The 23,477-nt window shown below is 35.4% G+C and overlaps 1 protein-coding gene across 1 annotated transcript; it reads right to left on the reverse strand.

Moving 5' to 3' along the window:
* Window positions 1-348: 348 nt before the first annotated feature.
* On the reverse strand, window positions 349-19,771 carry LOC128243195 (ubiquitin carboxyl-terminal hydrolase 31-like). Its single transcript, XM_052960800.1, has 11 exons — window positions 18,895-19,771; window positions 18,301-18,621; window positions 17,555-17,745; window positions 15,412-15,535; window positions 14,344-14,450; window positions 13,186-13,266; window positions 11,622-11,748; window positions 9,738-9,860; window positions 7,778-7,952; window positions 4,848-6,644; window positions 349-3,867 (listed from the first exon to the last, which is right to left on the reverse strand). Exons 1-11 carry the CDS (start codon window positions 19,522-19,524, stop codon window positions 3,413-3,415), a joined length of 4,131 nt encoding a protein of 1,376 aa, XP_052816760.1. The 5' UTR covers window positions 19,525-19,771; the 3' UTR covers window positions 349-3,412.
* Window positions 19,772-23,477: the final 3,706 nt, after the last annotated feature.

The following is a 23,477-nucleotide window of genomic DNA, read 5'->3' on the forward strand; positions in this document are numbered from 1 at the left end:
TATAAAAAATCACTAACCAATATTTTATTAAGAACTACTTTATAAAAAATCATTAACCAATATTTGATTAAGAACTACTTATAAAAAATCACTAACCAATATTTGATTAAGAACTACTTTATAAAAAATCATTAACCAATATTTGATTAAGAACTACTTAAAAAAGATCACTAACCAATATTTGATTAAGAACTACTTAAAAAAGAAAACTAACCAATATTTGATTAAGAACTACTTTAAAAAAATATCACTAACCAATATTTGATTAAGAACTACTTTAAAAAAAAATCACTAACCAATATTTGATTAAGAACTACTTTAAAAAGATCACTAACCAATGTTGGATTAACAACAATTTCTGTTGTCCCAAAGGATAAAGGAATGCTTTTCATATCACAGGAGAAAAATAATTTAAAGGGACTTGCTCATGTTTTATAGGGTCGGAGATGGAAGAAAAATAATTACTATTGAAATATGAACACAATTCTTTTTTCATAGATGAAACGTCATTTTAAAGCTGCACTCTCAAAGATTATACTTTCTGACAACTTTTTTATTTTTTATCTTGGAACGAGCCATTTTTTGCGAAAAACCATGGAAACCAGTTATATTAGACTGCTGACAAATAAATATAAAATGAGTTTAATATTTAAGTTCAAAAATTGATGTTTTATGCATTTTTCTTAAACCGTTAGTAACGGTTTACGCTATACAAACATTAATTTTCGAACGGAAATATGTTTAAGGTTTGAACCTATGAAATTCAATCACGACTGTCCAAACTTCAAGCTGAAGTTTTCTGTGTTTCAACATATTATCAAGTAATTTGAACTTGAAATCAATTCTGACATTATTTGTCATGATGTGTGAGTTTTCACAACTGTAAAAATGCCCGTAATGTTTCCTTGAATTGATATTCCGTGTATTTGAGATTCTAGAATATTGACAACATTGTGAATGACATGAACTGATTAATGCAATACAGGGTTTCTTAACCCTTTACATGCTGGGTAAATTGTCGTCTGCTCAAAAATGTTGTCTGGTTTATTCTAAATTTCTTTCAATTTACTTAAAACTTTGGGGATATATTGACTGAGTGGCAAACAGCTTGGAACTTGACCAGGCGCTGAGTTACTCGGCGTCTGGTCTGGTTCCAAGCTGTTTGCAAAGCCTTTAAAATCGCCATCAGCAGCTTAAGCGTTAAACAACTGGTTTATGGACTAATTGTTCAGAACTTAATTAAAGTTAACAACATCGTTAACTTCATCGCTGTTAACTTTTAAAACATAAATATGTTTTGATGAGTTCATATATATTATATTCAAACAAGTACAGCTGAAACAGTTTTCAAACATCTTATTTAAAATATCGCTGATCACAAATGCATTCTTTAAAGTTTTAGAATAGAAAAGATCTGAAATATTTCATTGCATATTGCCTGTATTAAGATATTTTGATCACCTTCCATATTAATCAATCCTATTTGTTATCCTTGGAACCAGAAATGATAAACTGAGCGAAACTTCATCAAGCAAATTAGGTAATTAGGTCAGTTTGTGCAACTGGGAAGTTGCTACATTTCAGCCCCTATTATATTATAATTAAGTGAAAAATCCCTGTGTATATAGTTAGTCTGTGTAAAAATGTACTGGTTAATGATATCCAAACATGGAATTTAGTTTTAATTTGTCATGGTTACCAAAAACATTTTCAGATATACAAAATTTTATTCATATGATCTGTGTATCTTTTAAGGATGGATTCATATTTTTTTTTTAAATAAAATTAAAGAAAAAATTCTGTTCAGTTTTTAACATCTGTAAAAAGGAATGGGTAGTTGAAGCGCTCTTTATCATTGGTTAAATGACATCGAGCTTGTCCAATCAAAGTGCAGCAATGAAATAAATAATGATGTCATAATGTTGACTGGTTTATACAAAATGATATCTGAGAAAATACCATGGCAATATTAACATTTTTGATTTAATTCACTCAGATAACAATAAAATATCTTGACAATCTGTAATAGTGTACAACAAGGATTTTTTCAAACTTTCAACAATACTGTAAATCTTATTAATCCAAATGCATCAAAAATTAAGACATACTAATGGTAACCGATGTACCATAATGTACATTTTGAAAGCCTGCTGACTCCATATTATGTTGGTATCATAGTGTAGAGAAAGAAAATTTTAAACATGATACCGATTTTCAGGGCTTCTAAAAATTTAAATCTCAATCAATTTAGGCCCGTCACCCCGACCCCCCCAATTATTTTTTTAGCGAGGTGTGATTCTGTCATTATTTTTTCATGATGTGGCAATTTGTAAGCAGTTCTTTAGAACGTTCATAGCTGATAAAGATTGAAATTTATAAACAAATAAAATAAATGAGATTCTTACTGTGATCGTTATTTTTCAGCCAACTGATATCAGGCAGTATCAAGACGATAAATTCATTTTTTTTAGTCACAAAAAGTTGGTTTTACACTATGAGCGTACTGTACCCAAGTAAGGGTTATGTTCGCTGGCGACCATTTACACAGAGGTTATCACGTGTGTCACCCTCAAGGGAGTCCCCTGGTATTTGGGGACGTGACAAACACTGTTTGTGATTTGTAATTTCTACATATTTTGGGATCAAAATTAAAAATAATGAACAAATTTCGGATTGATTTTTAAGCCATTTTCTTAAACTGAAATCAGTCCAGTATGGGCAAAATTGGTCAAGTCCAGCAATTTGTTGGTTTTTAGAAGCCCTGCTGATTTTGGGTTCTAACAAAAACACTTTTTTGGCAATTAAGGGTCGCTAAATAGATTATTTTGTACCGATATCTGTTGAAATAAAGACCAAAAATACTGCCGTAATTTTATCAGCAATGTATTTTTGGTTATTCATTTTTGACAATATTTATCAGTAACCAATACCCTTTCTAATTATACCAAAAATAAAATGGGGACAGCACATCAAAATTAAGCATTATTGCTAATGGCTTGACAAAATAGCAAGATTATTTGTACTTCAGATGCCTTAGAGCTGCACTCTCACATATTGACTGATTTGACAACTTTTTTATTTATTGTCTCAGAATCAGCTGATTTTGACATAAATGCTTTCAATTCAGTCATATACATGTAAGATAGCTAACAATAGAGCAGATCTCAATTGTTTGGAAGACTGTGGATCATTTTATCGCAGTCATTTTCATTGTTTGTCACTCTTTTAGCCATAAAAAAATCAACTTCTGAACGTAAATATTGAAAACTGTGATCTGATATTTTATCAGCAGTCTTAAATCGACGATTCTCCGACTTTTTCGCAAAATTTGGCTCATTCCAAGACAATGAATAAAGAAGTTTCAAAATGGTCAATCTGTGAGAGCGAAACAGTAGTTTAAAAACACTGAAATTTACACACTACTTTCTTTCAAACATTCAGCCTTCACTTTATGCCTATGCATCTCCTTTTCCTTCAAGGCAAGCCGTTGAAGCGACCGTTCCATGTGTAAATGTGGCTGATACCTTGGCAAGTCATAACCCCGATCTTGGTATAATGCTGGATTGTATCCGATTGGAGCCCGTGATCGTGGCTGCTGGGCTGTGGTCGTCACGATATTGCTCGGTTGCTGCAGCTGATACCGCGAATGGTCACTGCGACCATCAACAAGATAGTCTGTGCTGCTTAAATAGCCCGTGTCAGCACGTGGTTGGCGAATTGTGGCGTAATAACTTGTACGCTCAAAGTTTGTGGGTTCATCGTCGATGGGTTGAGATAGATAGTAGTCGTCAATCATCTCAGGGTGGGTGGAATGGTGATAGGATAATGGACGCTCTGGACGACTTCGTACACTACGTCTGGCCACATCTGGAAACATGATGAAATATGATCATATCTTATTACATCTGATAATTTAACAGATATTTTCAAAAACAAATTAAACATATTTACAAATAGGATTGTTACTGTAGGCATAAACAAACAATCATTTTTTTGAAAGTGTTTTGAGAGTGTCATTTACATGTCACTACAAGCAGCACTGTTACAGGGTGCTGCTGAAGAGGAAAATGATGTTAAAGGGACTAGACACCAGATGGTCCCAAAATCAGCAAATAGATTATTTTCACAAAACAAGCTATGAGCTAGTATGAGGCTGATAATTAGATCAATTTACATGATTAAAATGATATTTTGTCGCTGTCTCAGCTGAGTTTGCCCGTTTAAAAATAGCGCATAATGGTTTCCCAGTTTTTAATGTGTATATTTAGCATGTGAAAGTCACATTATTAGTAGGTTCCAGTCAGTTCGAATTGGAAAAATACTGTGAAAGATACATGTGTTGTAAGTGATGTCAGATACATCAGTAAGTAAGATTCAATGTACTGTACACAACGATATCAATTTTATGTAAGGTTTTGACAATTTTCTTTTTTACTTGCAATTGTATCATTTGTGTCTAGTCCCTTTAAGAGTGAAAAGGACACATTTCATTGTGCTGTGAAGAACTGATATATTCCAAGTTTGACAGAAATGTTCAGCTTTGTGTTTATTTGGAGTAATATTAAGTTTCAACTGCCAAATATGTTTGAATGCGTTTTAATACAATCATATTACAAGTTAAAATCAAAAGCAAAAAAAAATATTTCATTATATTAAGAATTCTATGAAGGCAGAAGGGTGAATGTGATGGTGTCCATGAGGGCAGAAGAGTGCTACCAAAAATAAACAGGGTGCAGCACCAATGTTGGATAAACAACTAATTTAAAAAAGATCACTAACTCTTCAGGTAAAACCCTACATATGAAGTATGTTGTATGTACATTGTTAGAAGCCCCAAAGTCCTTTACCTGACTGTCTCTCTGCAGATCTGTTCCTCATCTTCACCTCATGCCGCTCCCGTGACCTGACCTCCTGCCGTCCCCTTGACCTTCGACTCTCAGATTCACTTCCAGATGACCTTTCACCTCTAGATTCTTGCACATTGAGTGGCCTTGAACTTGAACTTTGACCTCGACTACTTGACCCAACGGCAGAGGTTGGTCTCCTTTGACCTTTGTACTCTTGGGAAACACTTGCTACAGCAGTCACAGGTCTAGAAGGATTACTTCCTCTTGGAAGTGGAGGCTTATCGGCCATACTTTTTGTGTTTAATTGTTCATTTGGAAGACTTATGGGCTGATTGTCTAATAGACCCTGACCTTGAACTTGAAGGCCAATATTGTGACCATCATAATCGTCATAGTCACCAGTATTTTGCCTTGAAGGGACAGAGTATTGTCTTTCCACAGGGTCTCTGGTAGATCTAGCTGACTCAGGGTAGCTTTTTCTGACAGGTTGGGGTGTGGAATAGTTTCTGGCTGGTACAGGAGGTGAGGGGGATTTTCTGACCTGTTGGGGTGTAGCAAACATATCCGTTCTGTAAGGGGGTGAGTCGGGAGAACGATTTACTGACTGGGCAACTGCATTTGTAACCTTTTGATTAACACTTCTACTGTTGACTGTTTCAGAGCCTTTCAATTTAGCACCAGTCGGTTTTGATGCAATGCTTGGTTTATTTATTGGATTGGCATATACTTTTAACTTCACATTATTTGGAACTGTACCATTCATTATTGCATTTTCGCGCTCATTGTTCAAAACATTGGACTGCAGAGGTCTTGCACTACTCACTTTCTGATAAGCCATCTGACTGGGCTGATAAGCAGTTGGGCTGTTATCTAAAGGGGAAGGGGGAGCACTTCCATCACTTCCAGAAGTGAATGAGTGACTGTTCTTGCTTGAATCAACGCTGTCTGACCTTCTGTAGTGCTCTCTCGGTGGAATTTTTGGAGGAGGTCGAAGAGTGCCACTTTTGTCAGTAACATTTTTACTTTTTATGATTTGTTCAACAACAGATGTTCTTTGTCTATCGGTAATTCTAGGAGATATGTCACCATTGTAATTCTGTGACAGAGGAGTTTGGTTTGGGAACAGTTCCTTTTTTGGAGATTCATGTGTGTCATGTTTTGGTTGTTGTCTCGGAGAATTAATGCCCATACCTTCTCTTTTTGGGGAGGTAATATCTCTTTGAGAATTATGTCCCCTTGGAGAGTTCATTTCCCATCTATCACTAGAGTCTCTATTATAATACTCAGCATCTTGATACTGTTTCTCTTTTCTAGGAGTTATTTCCCTTCTCAGCTCTTCAATTAAAGAGGCTTCCTCATTTAGAAGAACTTGAGAATGCCTATCCAGGGGAGCTTCTGATTTCGACCGTACATGAGACACAGCACCATCCCTTTTCTCATTTTCAGATAACTTCACTTTATTTACTAACAAATCTGAGTAATCTTGAACACGCTCACCATTCCATACTTCATTTGAAGAGTAGGCACCCTTTCTACCTTCAAATGAAGAGTTCTGTGTCACTTTTTTGCCTTCACTCACTGAAGATTTGGAAGTCGCCACACTCAATGGAGGTTCATTGACACTGAACACCCAATGTGAATTGGAGAGTAAATTGTCATGAGTATTGTTTGTAAGCTGTTTTCGCTGATAGAACAGGAGGTATGCAGCCTTACTTATGATTTCGTTAGACTGCAATGGTTGTACGGTTGTGTCATCAAATTCATACCACTGCATATTCACTGGGTTTTTACAGTATGCTGAAATTGATAAACCATGCATTTAAAGGGGCATTCATGCTTTATCGGGGCAGACATCTTAAAAAATATTTTCATGTGAAATGTGACCAAAATGCTCGTTTTAATGATAAAACATCATCAAAAGTTCCAATTAAAGCTTAATTTTTACAATGTAAATAATACTTGAAAAAACTGACAGAAAATGCACTTATTGTAATGCTAATGAAAAATGAATTATTTAAGGCTTTGATTCACTTAATTTTCGCTGAATGAGTAACACATAAAAGACACGCCATTAATACAATATGTGTAAGTCTGATTCTGTATCATATGTAATATTTTCTACAAATTCATTTACAGCGTATGAGGCTTTGTTGAAGTTTCATGTGTAATATCTTTCATGAAATGAAAAAAACAAACTACTGACATTCAGCTCTTTAAGAATTAATAAGAAACATCATCATAACCCAGCCTTTCTTAGCTACTACTAGTCACACTCATCCTCAAGGTGCAACATGTATTCAATTACAGGTGAAACATGGACATGTATTTGAGAATTGGACTTTCAAGAATTTCTAAGAATAGCATAGAAAATGTGGAACATGTTTATAATTATTATTCTTGCATGAGTATTTCATGCAGTTTGATATGGCTATTTTTTTGCAAGTGTCCATGGCAACTCTACCACTCATCTACTTTGTCAACATCAAATCACACGTCTGGTAAAAGCGATATGTCTTGTTTCTTTATATTCAGAACTTAATTATTTAAGTAGAGCTCAGACTGTTCAGCTGTACAGGAAACTGGACATGTTAATTCTTGTGACCACCACACAAACACAGAAAGTTAATTCATACTCGCACTCGTCAAGGCCAATTTGGCGTGATCTCCGATAAGATTGTTAGTCATTTTACGCTTTTGGAGCATATTGCACAGACATAATGGAACCCTGGTTAAAGTTACCCTGGTTCTTTATCATGCATCAGTGTATAGCACTGTCAAACAGGACCCCCATTAAACATTCCTCCTGACACACGTCAAAAAGTATTTTTTTTTAAGTGGTTGCGGTGGGAAATTGAACCTGCAACCCCTTGATTGACAGTCAATAGTGTTACCACTAGACCATGGATCCACCTTTTTATCAAATCACTTACCTGTATAGTGTCCCCCACTCATGTTGCCATAGTGATTTGAGACAGCATAAAGATCATACTGGTTGGTGACATCATCGTCATGACAACCAGGGGTCTCCAACAGAAGGTGAGGGGTCATGTCAAGGTCATGGGGGAAGTTCACTAGGACGTTCACCTTGTTTTTCCGCAATCCACACTAAAGAAAGGAAAAGACAAAAGTAATTACTATAAACTGTTTACAATTTTACTTAGCAGTTAAGATGAGAGTGATAAAAAAATCGTAGTTGAAACTTATTTCTTTAACAATTATTGTGAAACAAGTTATTACGACATTTTATTAATCACTCTCATTGGCATGATGTTGCTCATGAGAGTGGCCTTGTGTTGTTGGGGAAAACGGAGTAACTGGAGGAAACGCACTTGTCTTGCTTGGTGACCACAAACCAAACTCACATGCACCCAGAATGGGAATCAAACTCAGGTCGCCTAGGTGAAAAGCGAGTGTGCTAACCACCAGCTATTCAGACAACCTAAAACATCTGATGGAAGATGCCCTACAACATGAATGACTACAATGCGCCAATCAAGATTGGAAATCTGCAAGAAGCTAGGTCAGAAAGGGCACTTTTGGTGCTCATTGAATGAACCTTAATTGGGCAATTACAATGGGAGTGTTCAATTCATATTGTGTGTATGTTTGTAACTACTTTCAATACTAATAGTTTGTTTATAAATGTTACCTTTATATATAGCTGTTATCTTTACCTAAGTGTCAAAATTATGTAAATTATTTTAAATATTTCTGAAAATTGACTTGACAATATGTCCAATAAATATGAAATATAGTTCATTATCATCAAAGAAAGCGCTTGATTCACTGATTAAATTATATCAAGACATCATTGAACAAAACGCATCCACGAAAATCAAAGAACATTTGAGCCAAGGTGCAATTTTGTACTAATATTATCAGCAATATTTAAGTGAATGGTTTTGCGCTTAAGAAGTAATTTTTTTTACATGTAGTTAGTTAGGAATGAGATTTTGAGTCAGTTAATTATTAAAGAAATTGCTTATTTCTGTTGCATTCTATTTCAATAAGCAACACCCTTATTGATTTTATTTACATTTAAGACAATTGGGCTGTGTAAATAATTGAAAAAATAATTAAAATAACCGCAAGAATTAAATTTGTTATATATAATTGTTCATGAAATACTAAGGGCTATTCCATTTAAACATATAACCCCTGGGGGGGAAGGCACTTTTAAATAATGCCACCCCCCTACAGAAGCAAATTTACCCTTGTTGGGTCCAAATTAGCGAAAAAAGACACCCACCTATATACTAATGAAAGAATTGCCTTCCCCCATGGGTTATTTGTTTTACTGGAATAGCCCTAAATTAAGACTTAGATTTTGTATCATCCATTTTCTTAAGACTACAAATCTACCTACAGGTCTGAATGACTTTAAGCTGCACTCTCACAGATTGACCGTTTTGACCACTTTTTTATTTTTGTTTTGGACTGAACCAATTTTTGTGTTAATGTCAGGAAACCAGTGTTTTAAGACTGCTGACAAAAGTTCAGATCACAGTTTTTCATATTTGCTGTCGAAAATTGATGTTTTATGGCTAAGAGCATTACTAACTCTTTCAAGAAGAAAAAAAATTTCGGCAGTTTTCCAAACAATTGACATCTGTTCTATAGTGAGTTTTCTTTTATGACACAATTGAAGGCATTAATGCCAAAATCAGCTGAATCTGAGACAAACAATTTAATAAAAAAAGTCAATCCGTGAGAGTGAAGCTTTAAGATGGATGACTGGTATATAGGAATAGAATAGTTTATTTGTATTTAAACATAATGTCCATTATCCATCATCCATCAACATGATCATACATATAAACAATAGTCAATATACCATTTAGTATTACATTAAGGATACATTACAAAGGCGTGGACCACAAAACAACTTACATGTCTGAATCGTTTAAGATGGATGACTAGTATATCAGGCGTGGACCAGAGTCCCAGCTTTTTAATGGCCCCGTCCTGCACTTTTCCACAGTACGGGCAGTTCCACGCATCTCCCTCACCCAGCTGTGATGTTAAGAGAAATCAGTATACATACAACATGTAAATAGAAAAAATATGAATTTATCCTTAATAGGAGTATGCAGAGATAATTTTAACAGAATATGAATATATTTTCATATATAAGTAAGAAAGCAAACAAAAATTAAATTACAGTTGAACCCTGTTGGATCGAACCCGCTTGGCTCGAATTCCTCATTGGCTCAAAATAGATGTCGAGGACCGATTTCTATATACTGAAAATAAGCATTTCCGCTTGGTTCTAAATTTTATGAGGCTCGAGGTATTTTCTCCAGTCCCAGGGAGTTTGAGCCTTCGGGGTTCAACTGTATATCTATCTAGGGTTACAGTTGAAGAGTTATGGAAGGGTGCTGCACCCTGTCCCTTTTTGGTAACACCCTTCTGCCCTTGTGGTCAATAAAAACTAATACAATGATTCTAAATATATACATATATGGCCTTTGAAGCCAAATATTAACTAAGGGCTATTCCATTAAAACACATAACCCACAGGGCTAATTTTTTCGCTAAATTGGACCCCGAAAGGATACGTTTGCTTCTGTAGGGAGGTGGTATATTTTAAAAGTGCCTTCCCCCCAGGGGTTAAATGTTTAAATGGAAAAGCCCTAAACACTATTTTTACATTTATTGTGAAATTCATTATGTTCAAGTTCTTTATAGCCAGATACAATGTACCCTTTTCTCCCTAAGCACCCTGTCCCTTTTCTGCAGCACCCTGTCTTTTTTAAAACCTTGCTAAACCCTAATCTAATTAAGTACACGTAGATACAATAATAAATCAATATAATAGAGTAACGACTAGGTCTGCTAAATAATCTTGCAAGCAAATATCTGAAGGGGCTGAAAGAAGATTTGAGCAAGAACAAAGGAAAAATGAAGACAAAAAACATATTACAATGAAACTGTTTCATGTTCATTTGTTTTAAACATCAGCTTGTGTAGGCTGATAATTTGAAAATTATCTTAAAGCAGAATTAAACTAAAAAGCAAAAAGTAACAGTTTGCTGTCTCACAAAATATTCAAAATGGCCTACAGCGAACACACCAATTGCACATACTATAAAACATATTTCATTTTTTTGCAATACCATCATTAAGCACATGTTATTACAGTTATACGTATATTCTGATTTTGATACAGTAGAACCATTGTTTTCAATGTTGAACATATGAACAGGTTCACAACAATATACTGCATTGATCAATCACGTAATGCAGTATTAAATTAAGGAAACACATTCTAAAGAAAAAAACAAACAATTTAAAGGCTATCTATTAAGCTTGCTTTAATGGATAACTCTAAATTGATAATTAATTCATGCATCAATTTATTTCATGGTAGAACATGCTTGTGGTATTTACAATTTACTTTGATGGACAGAAATTTATAATGCATTAGGCGTTAATACGTAGCATATTATCATAGAACATAATTACCTACTTGTCAATATAACATTAATCTTATTGTTTTTGCAAAATGTCTCTGCTTCAAAAAAGACATTATGAAATGCTATGAAATAACTGTACCATATACGGATATAAGCTACATACAAACAAACTAGCAATTGCTCAATGAATCAGTTATTTTGATAACAATTAATGAATTATTTTGATAAAAGACATACTAAATAAGTTACATTTTAAATGTAGGGCTTTCTTTCAAAAAGACCACAGGCACAGTAACAAATTAGTTATACAAGAAAAACTGTTCAGTGCTACAATGCAAACCTATTGAGTGCTTCTCACCTTTTCCTCCTTTGTGAAGAGTCTGAGACAGTCATCAAGGGATACAGAGGAAGGCTGGGTAAGACTGAGGCGGGCTTTGTGAACAGAGCTGTGTTCATCTACCACATCTTTGTCATTGTCAACTATCCTGGGAAAGAAAGAATAAAAATACTTTTAAAGCCCTATTTGGGGTATTTTATCCTTAAACCTATAAATCATTTTAAGTTTTCATATTTTATTTATGTATGCATTTGGAAAACAGCTTTTGTTTAATGTCTTGGCCGGCATTTAATTGATTCTGTATTCAATTTCAAATATGCATCACATTTGCTTAGCAGTTGTTTCCCATTTCACCTACCGTTTTTTTGCTACAAGGTAACTGTGACTTTGACATTTGACCTACTGATCCCAAAATCTATAGGGGTTATTCAGCAAGAAAACTTTTTTTTTCATCTTAAGGTCATCTTGAATTTTTGACCTACTGATCCCAAAATCAGTAGGGGTCATTCACTAGTAATTGCCAAATGGCATACCAAGTCCTAAGATCCTTGATGCTGATGTAATTGAGCGGAAAGTGTTTTTTTTCACCTCAAGGTCACCTCAATCATGACCGTTGACCTATTGATCTAAAAATCAATAGGGTTCATCTACTGAACTGGCATACCAAGTATGAAGTACCTGGGTGCAAGCGTTCTTAAGTTATTGAGTGGAAACCATTTTTCAGCTTTAGGTCACCGCCAACATAACGTTTTTCACCTGAAAGTCAACACAACCTTGACCTTTGACCTACTAATCTCAGAATCGATAGGGGTCATCCACTGGTCATGACCAATTTGTATACCAAGTATGAAGTTCCTGGACCAAAAGGATGTTCAGTTATTAAGTGGAAACCGCTTTTCCCTTCAAGGTCACCTTGACCTTGACACTTGACTTTCTTATCTCATAATCAGTAGGGGTCATCTACTGGTCATGACCAACTTCATACCAAGTTTGAAGCTCCTGGGTCATAGCGTTCTCAAGTCATTGATCGGAAACGGAGGGGGGAGACATAAGTATTACCTCTACTTAGTGACTGGATCCCATTTCAATTATATATTACCTTTGCTAAGCGACTGTAATCCATCTCAAATGTGTATTACCTTTGATAAGTGACTTTATCCCGTTTCAATAATATATTACCTTTACTTAGCACCTGTCTCCCATTCCAATTATATATTACCTATGCTTAGCTACTGTTTCCCATTTTCAAATATGTATTGACTTTGCTTAGCGGCTGTTTCCCATTTTCAAATATGTATTGACTTTGCTTAGCGGCTGTTTCCCATTTTCAAATATGTATTGACTTTGCTTAGCGGCTGTTTCCCATTTTCAAATATGTATTGACTTTGCTTAGCGGCTGTTTCCCATTTTCAAATATGTATTGACTTTGCTTAGCGGCTGTTTCCCATTTTCAAATATGTATTGACTATGCTTAGCGGCTGTTTCCCATTTTCAAATATGTATTGACTTTGCTTAGCGGCTGTTTCCCATTTCAAATACATGTATGTATTACCTTTTCTTAGCAGCTGTATGAAATATGCATTACCTTTGCTTTGTGGCTGTATCCCATTCTACTACAAACTTCACATGTGAAGAACCATAATCCTCCCTGTAGGTTGCCATGGCTCTGAAATCAAAGTTACAGAAGGTCATCTAAAATATATCATTACAAATACATATTTTTTTATTAGTTTTTCTATGATCAATACAATTAATTTTAATTCTAGGGATCATATTTACAAATATTTACTCCTCAACTTCCATTCCTTAAATGAACTGCCTTTCGACAATTGCAGTTATCATCCGATGAAAGCATCATCTTCCAATATGTTCGGATCGCGAATCACTGCATTACAATATATATGGAAATTGTTTATCTTGCTAATGTTTGTATTGTGTCCGCAGGTTCCGTAAACAATAAATTAACATTTTTAGAAAGTGTTAATTTATGATATGTTAAATGTATTGTTTAGAAAGTGTCAATTTATGATATGTTAAATGTATTATTGCCATAAGTGTTTCAATTTTACGTTTAAAAGTAATTTCAAGTGGTTGATCTTTTCCCGCGTTATTGTGATGTCATTTGTTAAAAAATTATCAGGGATATGAACGCAATAGGGCTGGTCAAAGTATACCCACCCCGATAATGACATCACTCCCGCAATTCATTTCTTAAATGAAGTGCCCGGTAAGCTTTCAAAATCATTTTCCTAAACCGTCTTTTCCATGTGTATATTATATCTTACTAAATTAATTATACCAAATAAAATTACAATACCTATAGATTTTAAATATCTTACAATCATTTGATGGATCTTGATTATTTGAAAGTACATGGATATAAAAGGTTTATACTTTACAGTTATGTAAAATATTTTTGAGATGTTTCCAGAATACTGCCCCCCGCCCCTTAACTTAAATCCAGGGGTGATATGTTCAAGGGCTTTCATTTTTAACCGAACACTTGAAATTTAAAAAATCATGCATTTTTAAATTTAATTTTTTTAAATGAATAGTTTAGTAATACATTTCATTAAATTTCATTTTACTTAAATTCATGGGCTTTGGCTTGTAAATTCACAGTTAAAAAGTCATTTTGTCACTCTTATGCAAAAACTATTCATGTACATGTATGTGGCCACATCTCGTTTAAAATAGAACCTTTTTCTTTTTGCCCTTCCATATGTGCAATCAAAAATTATACCTGTCAATGTCCTGTGTATAGAGAGGCATTTCCACGTTGGTCGCCAGATAGCAGTCCGAAGGCCCACTCTCAACCACCCGGATGTCAAATATGGCACGCTCAAAATGCTACAATACAACAGCATGCATTATAATTATTTCAAACTGGTCATACTGAACCATATCTTTCTGAATTTTATGATTATTTTTAGATAATTTTGTCAAATGTCTATTCTACTACAAACACTATTAAACAACACCAGACATAACAAACAATATGCATGCTCTTAGAGTTCCCTCTGTGGTTTGAAAAGTTGTCACAACTTTTTGCTGGGGGTCTAGGGGGCATTATCTTTAAAGGTAGTCACTGTTAATCCGCAAAGGTCATAAAATTCCAAATTAATTAACCTAGCTGTGCCTCATTATCGTTAAGTCACAACGGCAGCTTGCTTGATTTAAAATTGTCGCCACATTTGTGATTTTGTCGCAAATGGCAACAATGGTGATTGCCACGGGAAACCCAGGCTCTACAGGGTTGCCCAAGAAATTCCCAGCTGTGGGTCCAGGGACCCTAATGTTTATACTCAATACATGTTTATTTTGAGGGTCCACAGGGATGCACAGTAAGTTGGAAATGAGCGTCCCTAGCCAGAAAATTGTCAGGGTCTCAGGTTTTCTGGGTCAGAGAAATTCCTGACTCATTGAGCTACATGTACAAAATAATATCAGATATTGCAAACAGTAGATTAATCTTTGTAGCTTACATTTTAGAGATAATCTTTGGTTTTCAATACTCAATTACTAAAGCTACTATCACTGATCACCATATACCAGCCAGGGAAACATTCAAATTCATACAATGTTATCGCAGTTATTTTGGAAATGTTGAAGAGCATGAATTTGTAAAATTACCAGTACTGATATAAACATTTTCTTTTATGACTGTACGTTTTCCCAGTTTTGCACGAAAACTACAATTATTTTACCAAAAACAAATTCGTGTGAATATTACATGTATATCAATTTCATGAATTACTAGAAAAAATTACAAGACTAAAAAAACAGCTTTTTGAAAAGCTTCTTTAATTACATTGCTTTTTTCGATCCATTCTTCCGCTACAGCCATTCCCATGGATTTCAGTATGCAGCGTTGTAGAGTGAAGAAATCATAATCACGGTAAACCTTGATCACTTCTGGATTGCCGAACCTGTAACTGTTGATAGACCCCAGAGCATAAAATCGGCATGAGCAGTTTCGATGTACAGTATATTGTCTTAAAATTCAATTTTACTTTTTTTGTCTTGGAATCTGCCATTTTTAACCTACATGTGAGGAAACCAGTGATATAATACTGTTGGCATGATCAGACCAGAGTTTTTAAATTTACATTTGCAAATATGTGTAAATGGCTAAAAGCGCTATTAACATTTTTGGCAGTTTTCAAAATAATCAAGATCTGTTCTATTGCGAGTTACATGTATCTCAATCTGTGAGAGAGCCGCTTTAAAATTAAGATAACTGAATGCGTGAAATAGTATAAACGGCTGGTGACTGCTACATATGATAGATAAATTGAGTCACCAAAATTATGTAGATCTTTTTGCAATTATTTAAGCGAAGTTTTGAAAACATGACATATTTCAATAGAAAATGATAGAAGTGCAATTTGTATCATTATCACCAAAATATATTTTAATGGTGATTACTTAACGACATAATTTAATTACAATTAAACAAGAGATGTTTGTCAAACATGATGCCCCCTGAGCGCCATGTTGTCAGGATTATATGGACAATTGAATGAAATATGCATGGACCGAAATGACAGCTGATTTGGCACTGACATTGGATGCCGTTGAGGCAGTTTTAAGATTATGACCATTCAAAGTGTGAGGATAGAGTGTGTTATGACCATGACGTTTGACTCTATGACCTCAAAATCCATAGGAGTCATCTGCTGGTCACCAAAAACCTAAATGTCAAGTTTGAGGGCCATGGGTTCAGGCATTGTCAAGTTATCACACAGACAAGCTTTTTTCGTTCAAGGTCACTGTGACCTTGTCCTTTGACCCGACCACCCCCTAAAATCTTAAGGGGTAGGGTCAAAATCATAAGGGGTAATCTACAGGTCAGACGCAACTTCAAGTCAAGTTTGAGGGCCATGGGTGTAAGCATTGTCGAGTTATCACTTGAAACATTTTCGCATTCAAGGTCACTGTGAACTTGACCTTTGACCCGATGACTCCTAAAATCAATAAGGGTCATCTACTGGTCAGGCCAAACTTCCATGTCAAGTTTGATGATCATAGGTATAGGCATTGTTGAGATATCACTGGAAGCTGTTTTGCATTAAAGGTTACTCTGACCTTGACCTTGGCCCGAAGTCCCCCAAAATCAATAGGGGTCATCTACTGGTCAGACCCAACCTTCATGTCAAGTTTGATGACCATAGGTCCAGGAAATGTCGAGTTTGCTTTCAAGGTCACTGTGACCTTGACCTTTGACCCCTAAAATCAAAAGGGGTCATCTACTGGTCAGGCCCAATCTCCAAGTCAAGTTTGAGGGCCATGGGTGCACGCATTGCCGAATTACCACTCGGACAACCTTTTACCATTCAAGGTCACTGTGACCTTGACCTTTCGCCTGATGACCCCCCAAAACAATAGGGGTGAACTACTGGTCAGGCCCAACCTCCAAGTCAAGTATGAGGGCCATGGGTGCAGGCATTGTCCAGTTATCACTTGGACAACCTTTTTCTATTCAAGGTCACTGTGACCTTGACTTTTGGCCTGATGACCCCCCAAAACAATAGGGGTCATCTACTGGTCAGGCCCAACTTCCAAGTCAAGTATGAGGGCCATGGGTGCAGGCATTGTCGAGTTATCACTCGGACAACCTTTTATCATGCAAAGTCACTGTGACCTTGACCTTTGGCCAGATGACCCCCAAAAACAACAGGGATCTTCTACTGGTCAGGCTCAACTTCCATATCAAGTTTGATGACCATACGTCTAGGAATTGCTGAGTTATCACTCGGACAAGCTTTGATCTACTGACGGACAGTCTGACAGACCTACTGACCGACATGTGCAAAGCAGTATACTCCTCTTCTTCGAAGGGGGGCTTAATAATACATTTTAATTTAAAACTTTCAGCATTTATGTAACTAAAACAGGTATTGCCGTGAATAATAGGATTTATATTTAGTTTATACATGATAATAAATGATTACCATCTCTTGCTTGTCTTTTCAACATGAACCAGCAATATCTGTATCAGATCCCCCTCCGGTGTTTTGTTGATGTCGCTAAATGGGTGGGTCTCAAACACATACACATTTTCAGATTCGTGTATATCTGTAAGGGGCTGATCATCTCCAAATGTGTTTCCGAAACCAGCATCAGACAACTGACAGAGCACCAACTGTGGAGAAAATTAGGTTTGATTTTTCATTAAAAGGAATCTACTTCATGGCTTTAAGTAGGTTGAAGTATATGTTATTTTCATTTCACCAGCTTTGAGAGTAAGTAAACAGGCCTTCCATTGGAAGTATATAACTTCCTAAAATGGGCTTAAACTTCCGAAATTGAGTCCTTGGAAGTAAAAAAAATCCATAATTTTGGAGAAAACTTCCAAAGGTGAAGGCTTCCAAGTTCAAATAGCAAACCTGGTGTCAAGCAACTTTTGTGGTCATATTTTCAATTAGCCTTGAATTCAAATTTATCAATTGAATATAAATTTGTGGATTTGCAATTTTTTTTTTTTTGTAAATGTAAAAAAAATCTTAATAATTAAAACCTGTCATTCTGTTCCCAATGTCGATATTCAGATATTTGTAAACACTTTCAGAACAATTCAGTACTGTATGTTCAAAAGGGAGACAACCTTTGAAACAATGTTGATGTCAAATTAATTGATATGTACATGTAATCATTGTCAGTTTACAAATTAAATATACATTTACATAGATATACACACCCTTTTTGGAGTAACATATAGCTCATGGGCCAGCTTCTCTCGCAGATCCATCACAGTATCCATAACATTCATTTCTACAGCAATTTTTAGTTGTTTCGGATTATCATCTAAATATACCACAGTTGCAAATACTGGACGTGTCGATTTTTGAGGTACAGGTATTGAAAGACAAAGGTAAGATTCGTAGGTATTGCTGAACTTTTTACAATTTGGACATGTCAATGAAGACTGGTACAAGGCTTGAAATCTATTGAAAATCTCAAACCCACAAGCCGCTGTAAGAACAGCTTCTGGATTGTTACTCTGGATGGACGTTTCAATCTGAAAAATTAGATAATTCATTAAATAAGTACTTTACTATACTAACTATTACTACTGTTATACAAAATATTACTAATCATATGATTTTAAATGGAAAGGAGCTACCAAACATATAACAGGTAAATGCACAACATCCATGCTATAATGGAATGTTACTGTTAATAAAATATTAGCCAAAAAATACTTAGCTTAGATGATCTCTTTAAACGAAATCAAATAAATGCATCATTCTGTAACAGGCTGTATAATTCAGTAACTTGAAATACAAATTACCTTTTCTTTTTTACTCTTAGCTGGCAAGTCTTTGGCTTTTTTCTTTCCACTCTGATGTATCTCTTCATTGACCCTGTCCAGAAGCCACAGCAGAAATTCTTGGGCATCATGCTGGGCTGCACCTTTGTACTGAGCATTGTATTTGCTAACAATGGATTTAAAATTTCCCGATACTTCTGCAGTATAAGCTCCAGACCAAAGGCTTTCTAAAAGGTTACCAAGCTGGTCACTCACTTCACCTTTAACATTACCAACCAGTTTCTTTAACCCTTTATTGTTAAAGACATCTTTGTATTTCCTTTGAACAAAGTATTCAGAAAAGACATCAGCATTGCTCAAACACTGTAAAATTGTATTCATAAAACATGTGTTTCCATGATTGAATATTCCAATGGCGCCCGGTGTAGTTTTCCATTTTGGCAGCAGGGCCTGCTGAGTCATATGACTCTGACTGGAAACTGGCATGCTACTTGGATATTCGTGACTTTTTCTATTAAGAACATACTGATGACAACTCTCTGATCGCAAGTTTGAAATCTCTTGCTTCTGCGGGGAAGTTGGAGTTAACCCACCCTTTAAGTCTGCTTCAACACCATTCCAAACTTGTTCGTTAGCACTTCGCTTATACATAAGAGTTTAACATATATATTGGTTATTTTGTTTACAAGTAATTGTCAATGATTCTGTATATTTTTTGTCAACAAACAATCCTTCACTGATATTTCAGTGTCTTTCAACAAAATCCTGATTTAAACCACAAACGCAATGGTTGACATTGAGAAATCAACGTTCTTGTTAAAACAATTACGGAATAATACACCAAAACACTTTCCATTTGAAGAAATATACAAAAATATACTCGTTTCCGTGTTTTACCTGTAATTAGCGACCATTTTTGTAAAGAATTGTGGGACTTCCGGGTGTCAAAAATCTAGTTCACACGAAACAGCTCAAACGTACAGAATAATTTAGAATAGTTTCTGGGATGAGGTTTTAAAACCTACCGCCTTTTAATTAGTCTGCAAAATGCAAAACAAGTCAATTCTAATAAAAATGAAATATCACAGCTAAATATCATATCAAAAGAAGACCCTCTGTATGGAGAAGATGGTAGCAAGACATATCGACCCTAACTGATTCTATCCCAACCAAATCGGTCCCTGAGACCTTTTGGCCTCTTATATAAATATTAACGCTTTATTTTATATTTGAAAAATATAATTATTCTTGCCAAATGATGTCTTTCATTTTTTCTTCATATTTGTTGCTTTTAAGTGTTAAGGGTCACTGCCTTTAAACTTTATCTGATTTGCTGTTTCTTTGGTTCAAATTTTATTTCATTAGATGTAAGAAGATTTTTAAGTAACGTAAAAAAACTAGGGATGCAAACGAATATTCGAATATTCGATCGAACGTTTGGTATTCGAATGTCAAAATCAGTATTCAAATATTCGATGTTTTTGTTGAAATTATAAATTAATAAACTTTTTGCCTACAACTGTCATCTTCGTCTGTCTTGTTTTTACAACGATGGACCCGTAATGCCGGAGGTGTAAACATATGACACTATACACGCGCCATATCGGATTTTTGCATTTACTGGCTGTTAGACAAGTGACATCAAACACATTCCAATTATTTTGGGAACATTTAAGATCGGCCTTTATACCAATGTGTTGTCTTTCCATGCGAATCAAGCTTGGCGATATGCGCAAATCGCCTTGATGATTCGAAGGACATGTGATAGTTATTTGCTTTAAACTGTTTTCCATGTTTCGTTACAACGCTCTTGCGTTGAAAAGTAGTTGTATGGTTTAATGTTGTAAAATACATCAGTCAAAATCGACGTGCGGCCATGGTTGGTGTCGTTTTCTATAAAAATATTTCGTAAATATCAATCCCAGAACGAGGCTGCAAGTACCACGTTGGCGCATATCGTCATTTAACCGGGAAAAACGAAATTCCCAATCTTATTTTGCATTGTTTACAAAAGTGAACGCAGAGGAATTGCTATAGTTTATTTTTTTGTTTAAAATATAATTATGGCTTTTTCTTGGGATATATTCTGAAAATGGGGAAATTCAGAGGCTAATTTGTGGAACAATAAGTGTCCGTCGCGTGTACCGAATACGACAAAGAAGGGTAACAGGGCCCTAGCTATTACGTTATTGAATACTAGTTTTCTACAATTCTTAAAGGATCATTTTGGTATTCGAATATTCGATCGAAAGAATTACCGAATATTCGAATATCAATTTTGCCATTCGTTTGCATCCCTAAAAAAAACATATTCAATATCAATAAAATTTCGGAAGAAATAAGGTTATGTACTTTAAAATAATTACACATAAATATAATGAAAATAAATAATAAGTTAATGCCATCTACCAATTTCCATCGCAAATAATGTTAATATATATGTAAAACAAAACCAGTTCAGTTGAAAAACTGAGGAAAGGTTACACTATTTAAGTATTTTCTAAGTTTTTCGCGTTCAATGTCATTATGACCTTGACCTTTGGACCAAGTGACCCCCAAATCAATAAGGGTCATCAACTGGGCACAACTTATATCCATGTCAAGTTTGAGGTTAATAGTTTAATGCAATGTCTAGTTATCACTCGGACAAGCTATTCGCATTCAAGGCTACTGTAACCTTGACCTTTGATCTGATGAATTCAACATCAATGAGGGGTTATCGACTAGTCATACCCAAAACCTTCATATCAAGTTTGAGGGTCATGTGTGCAAGCATTGCCAAGATATCAAACGGACAAACTTTTCGTATTCAATGTCCATGTGACCTTGAAGATTTGACCTGATGACGTTAAAGTCAATAAGGGCCATCTACTGGTCACGCCCAACCTCCAAGCCTAGTTTTAGGACCATAGGCGGCTTATCACTCGGAAAAGAGGACAAGCTCTTCGCATTCAATATCACAGTGAGCTTGACATTTTAGCCGACGACATAAACATCCATAGGGGTCATCTACTGGTCAAGTCCAACCTCTAAGCCAAGTTTGAGGACCATAGGTCGAGGCATTGTAGAGTTATCACTCGGACAAGCGTTTTGCATTCAAGGTCACAGTGACATTGACCTTTGAGCTGATGATCTTAAATTCAATAGTGGTCATTTTCTTGTCACGTCCAGCCTCAAAGCAAATTTTGAGGACCATAGGTCCAGGCATTGCCGAATTATCACTCGGACAAGCTTTGGTCTACCGACCTGTCGACCGACCAACCTACCGTCCGACCGACCGACCGACCGACCGACCGACATGTGCAAAGCAATATCCCATCTTCTTCGAATTGGGGCATAAATATGAAGTTCCAGTATATTGATTTTAATCTCAACTTTGATTATGGCGTCCAGCTTATACACTAAACACTGCCACAACTGTCACAACTATAACACACTATCTGCCGCTGTAAATAGCTACAATATTGTTAAGGAATTCCTTGCACGTGACCTCGTGGGTGGCATATACGAGTCCATAATTTTAGCGCCCTTGTTCAGGCTAAGGGATGCCTCCGATACAAGTTGGTATGTCAGTTTCACCATCATTGCTTCCCTCAGAAGCATATAGATGTTAATGGATAATTCTATTTCAGCCTACGTTTTAATTTTGGCAGACTGATCTTTGGCCTATTAACATTCAAGAAGTCGGACGTTTGCATTCATGACATGCAGATATGTTCTCCCATAGATTTCCGACTATGCAAATATATCGATAATACCTAGTCGGACATGCGTGTGCTTTATAATGCCGACAAGTATTATTCCGACAAATGTACATAGCTTACCTGTATGGACACAGCATGTGCTAGGGGTGCTAATCCATTTAAATGACAAAAACTTTGATGGCACTCAATATTGTTTTACTATCAATTGAAGCAGTTATGTGTAGAATGTGTAAATAATATGCGGAAAAAATATGAAAATGTTTTTTTTTTGTATTTTAAAGATTGCAAAAATGGCCGCTCTTGCCATTCTTCGTTAGTTGAAACATATATGATTACATTATAGGCTGACACAAATTCAAAAAAATGTCTTGTTCGTCTAAGGACAATATACATGTAGTTATACCGTCATATCTCATACCATTTTAAAGGGCATTGACTCCTCTTTTCATATCACTTAGTTAAAAATGGATTGTGTCTACATGTATGTTGACTAAGAAATTTGACAAAAAGGACTCTATGATTAAGTTACATAGTTACATTGTTTTTTTCTAGTGTATATCAAAGGCATTAAATATCTTAAGATGTGTTGTTTATGTCATTATATGTACCCAAAATTATATTTATCAACATTTTAGACACAAACAATGAGCCAGACTCCTGTGTTACGTGAATGCATTGTAATTAAATATAAAGAAGAATTAATAGTAAGACTGACATCTTGACATATTTGGAAAGGAATAAGAAAAAGAATATACAAAAGAACGATTAAATATTTAAGCAATACAGGAATATTAACAGCATTGATAAATTAAATAAATGCTTTTTTTTGGGGGGGGGGGGGGGGTGAAAAACTGATTTGCGCAGTTGTTATTGTGTATTTGGTCATTTGCTTCGTCTTGC

This window comes from Mya arenaria, chromosome 2 (assembly GCF_026914265.1).
Source record: "Mya arenaria isolate MELC-2E11 chromosome 2, ASM2691426v1".
Taxonomy (NCBI): domain Eukaryota; kingdom Metazoa; phylum Mollusca; class Bivalvia; order Myida; family Myidae; genus Mya; species Mya arenaria.

Excerpts from the sequence above, each read along its gene's own strand:
- LOC128243195 (XM_052960800.1), bottom strand. The coding sequence starts at position 19,524 with ATGTATAAGCGAAGTGCTAACGAACAAGTTTGGAATGGTGTTGAAGCA. Across the intron at positions 17,746-18,300 it reads TATATGTTACTCCAAAAAGG|TTGGTGCTCTGTCAGTTGTC; the intron begins GTGTGTATATCT and ends TTTTCTCCACAG. Across the intron at positions 3,868-4,847 it reads ATCTGCAGAGAGACAGTCAG|ATGTGGCCAGACGTAGTGTA; the intron begins GTAAAGGACTTT and ends TCATGTTTCCAG.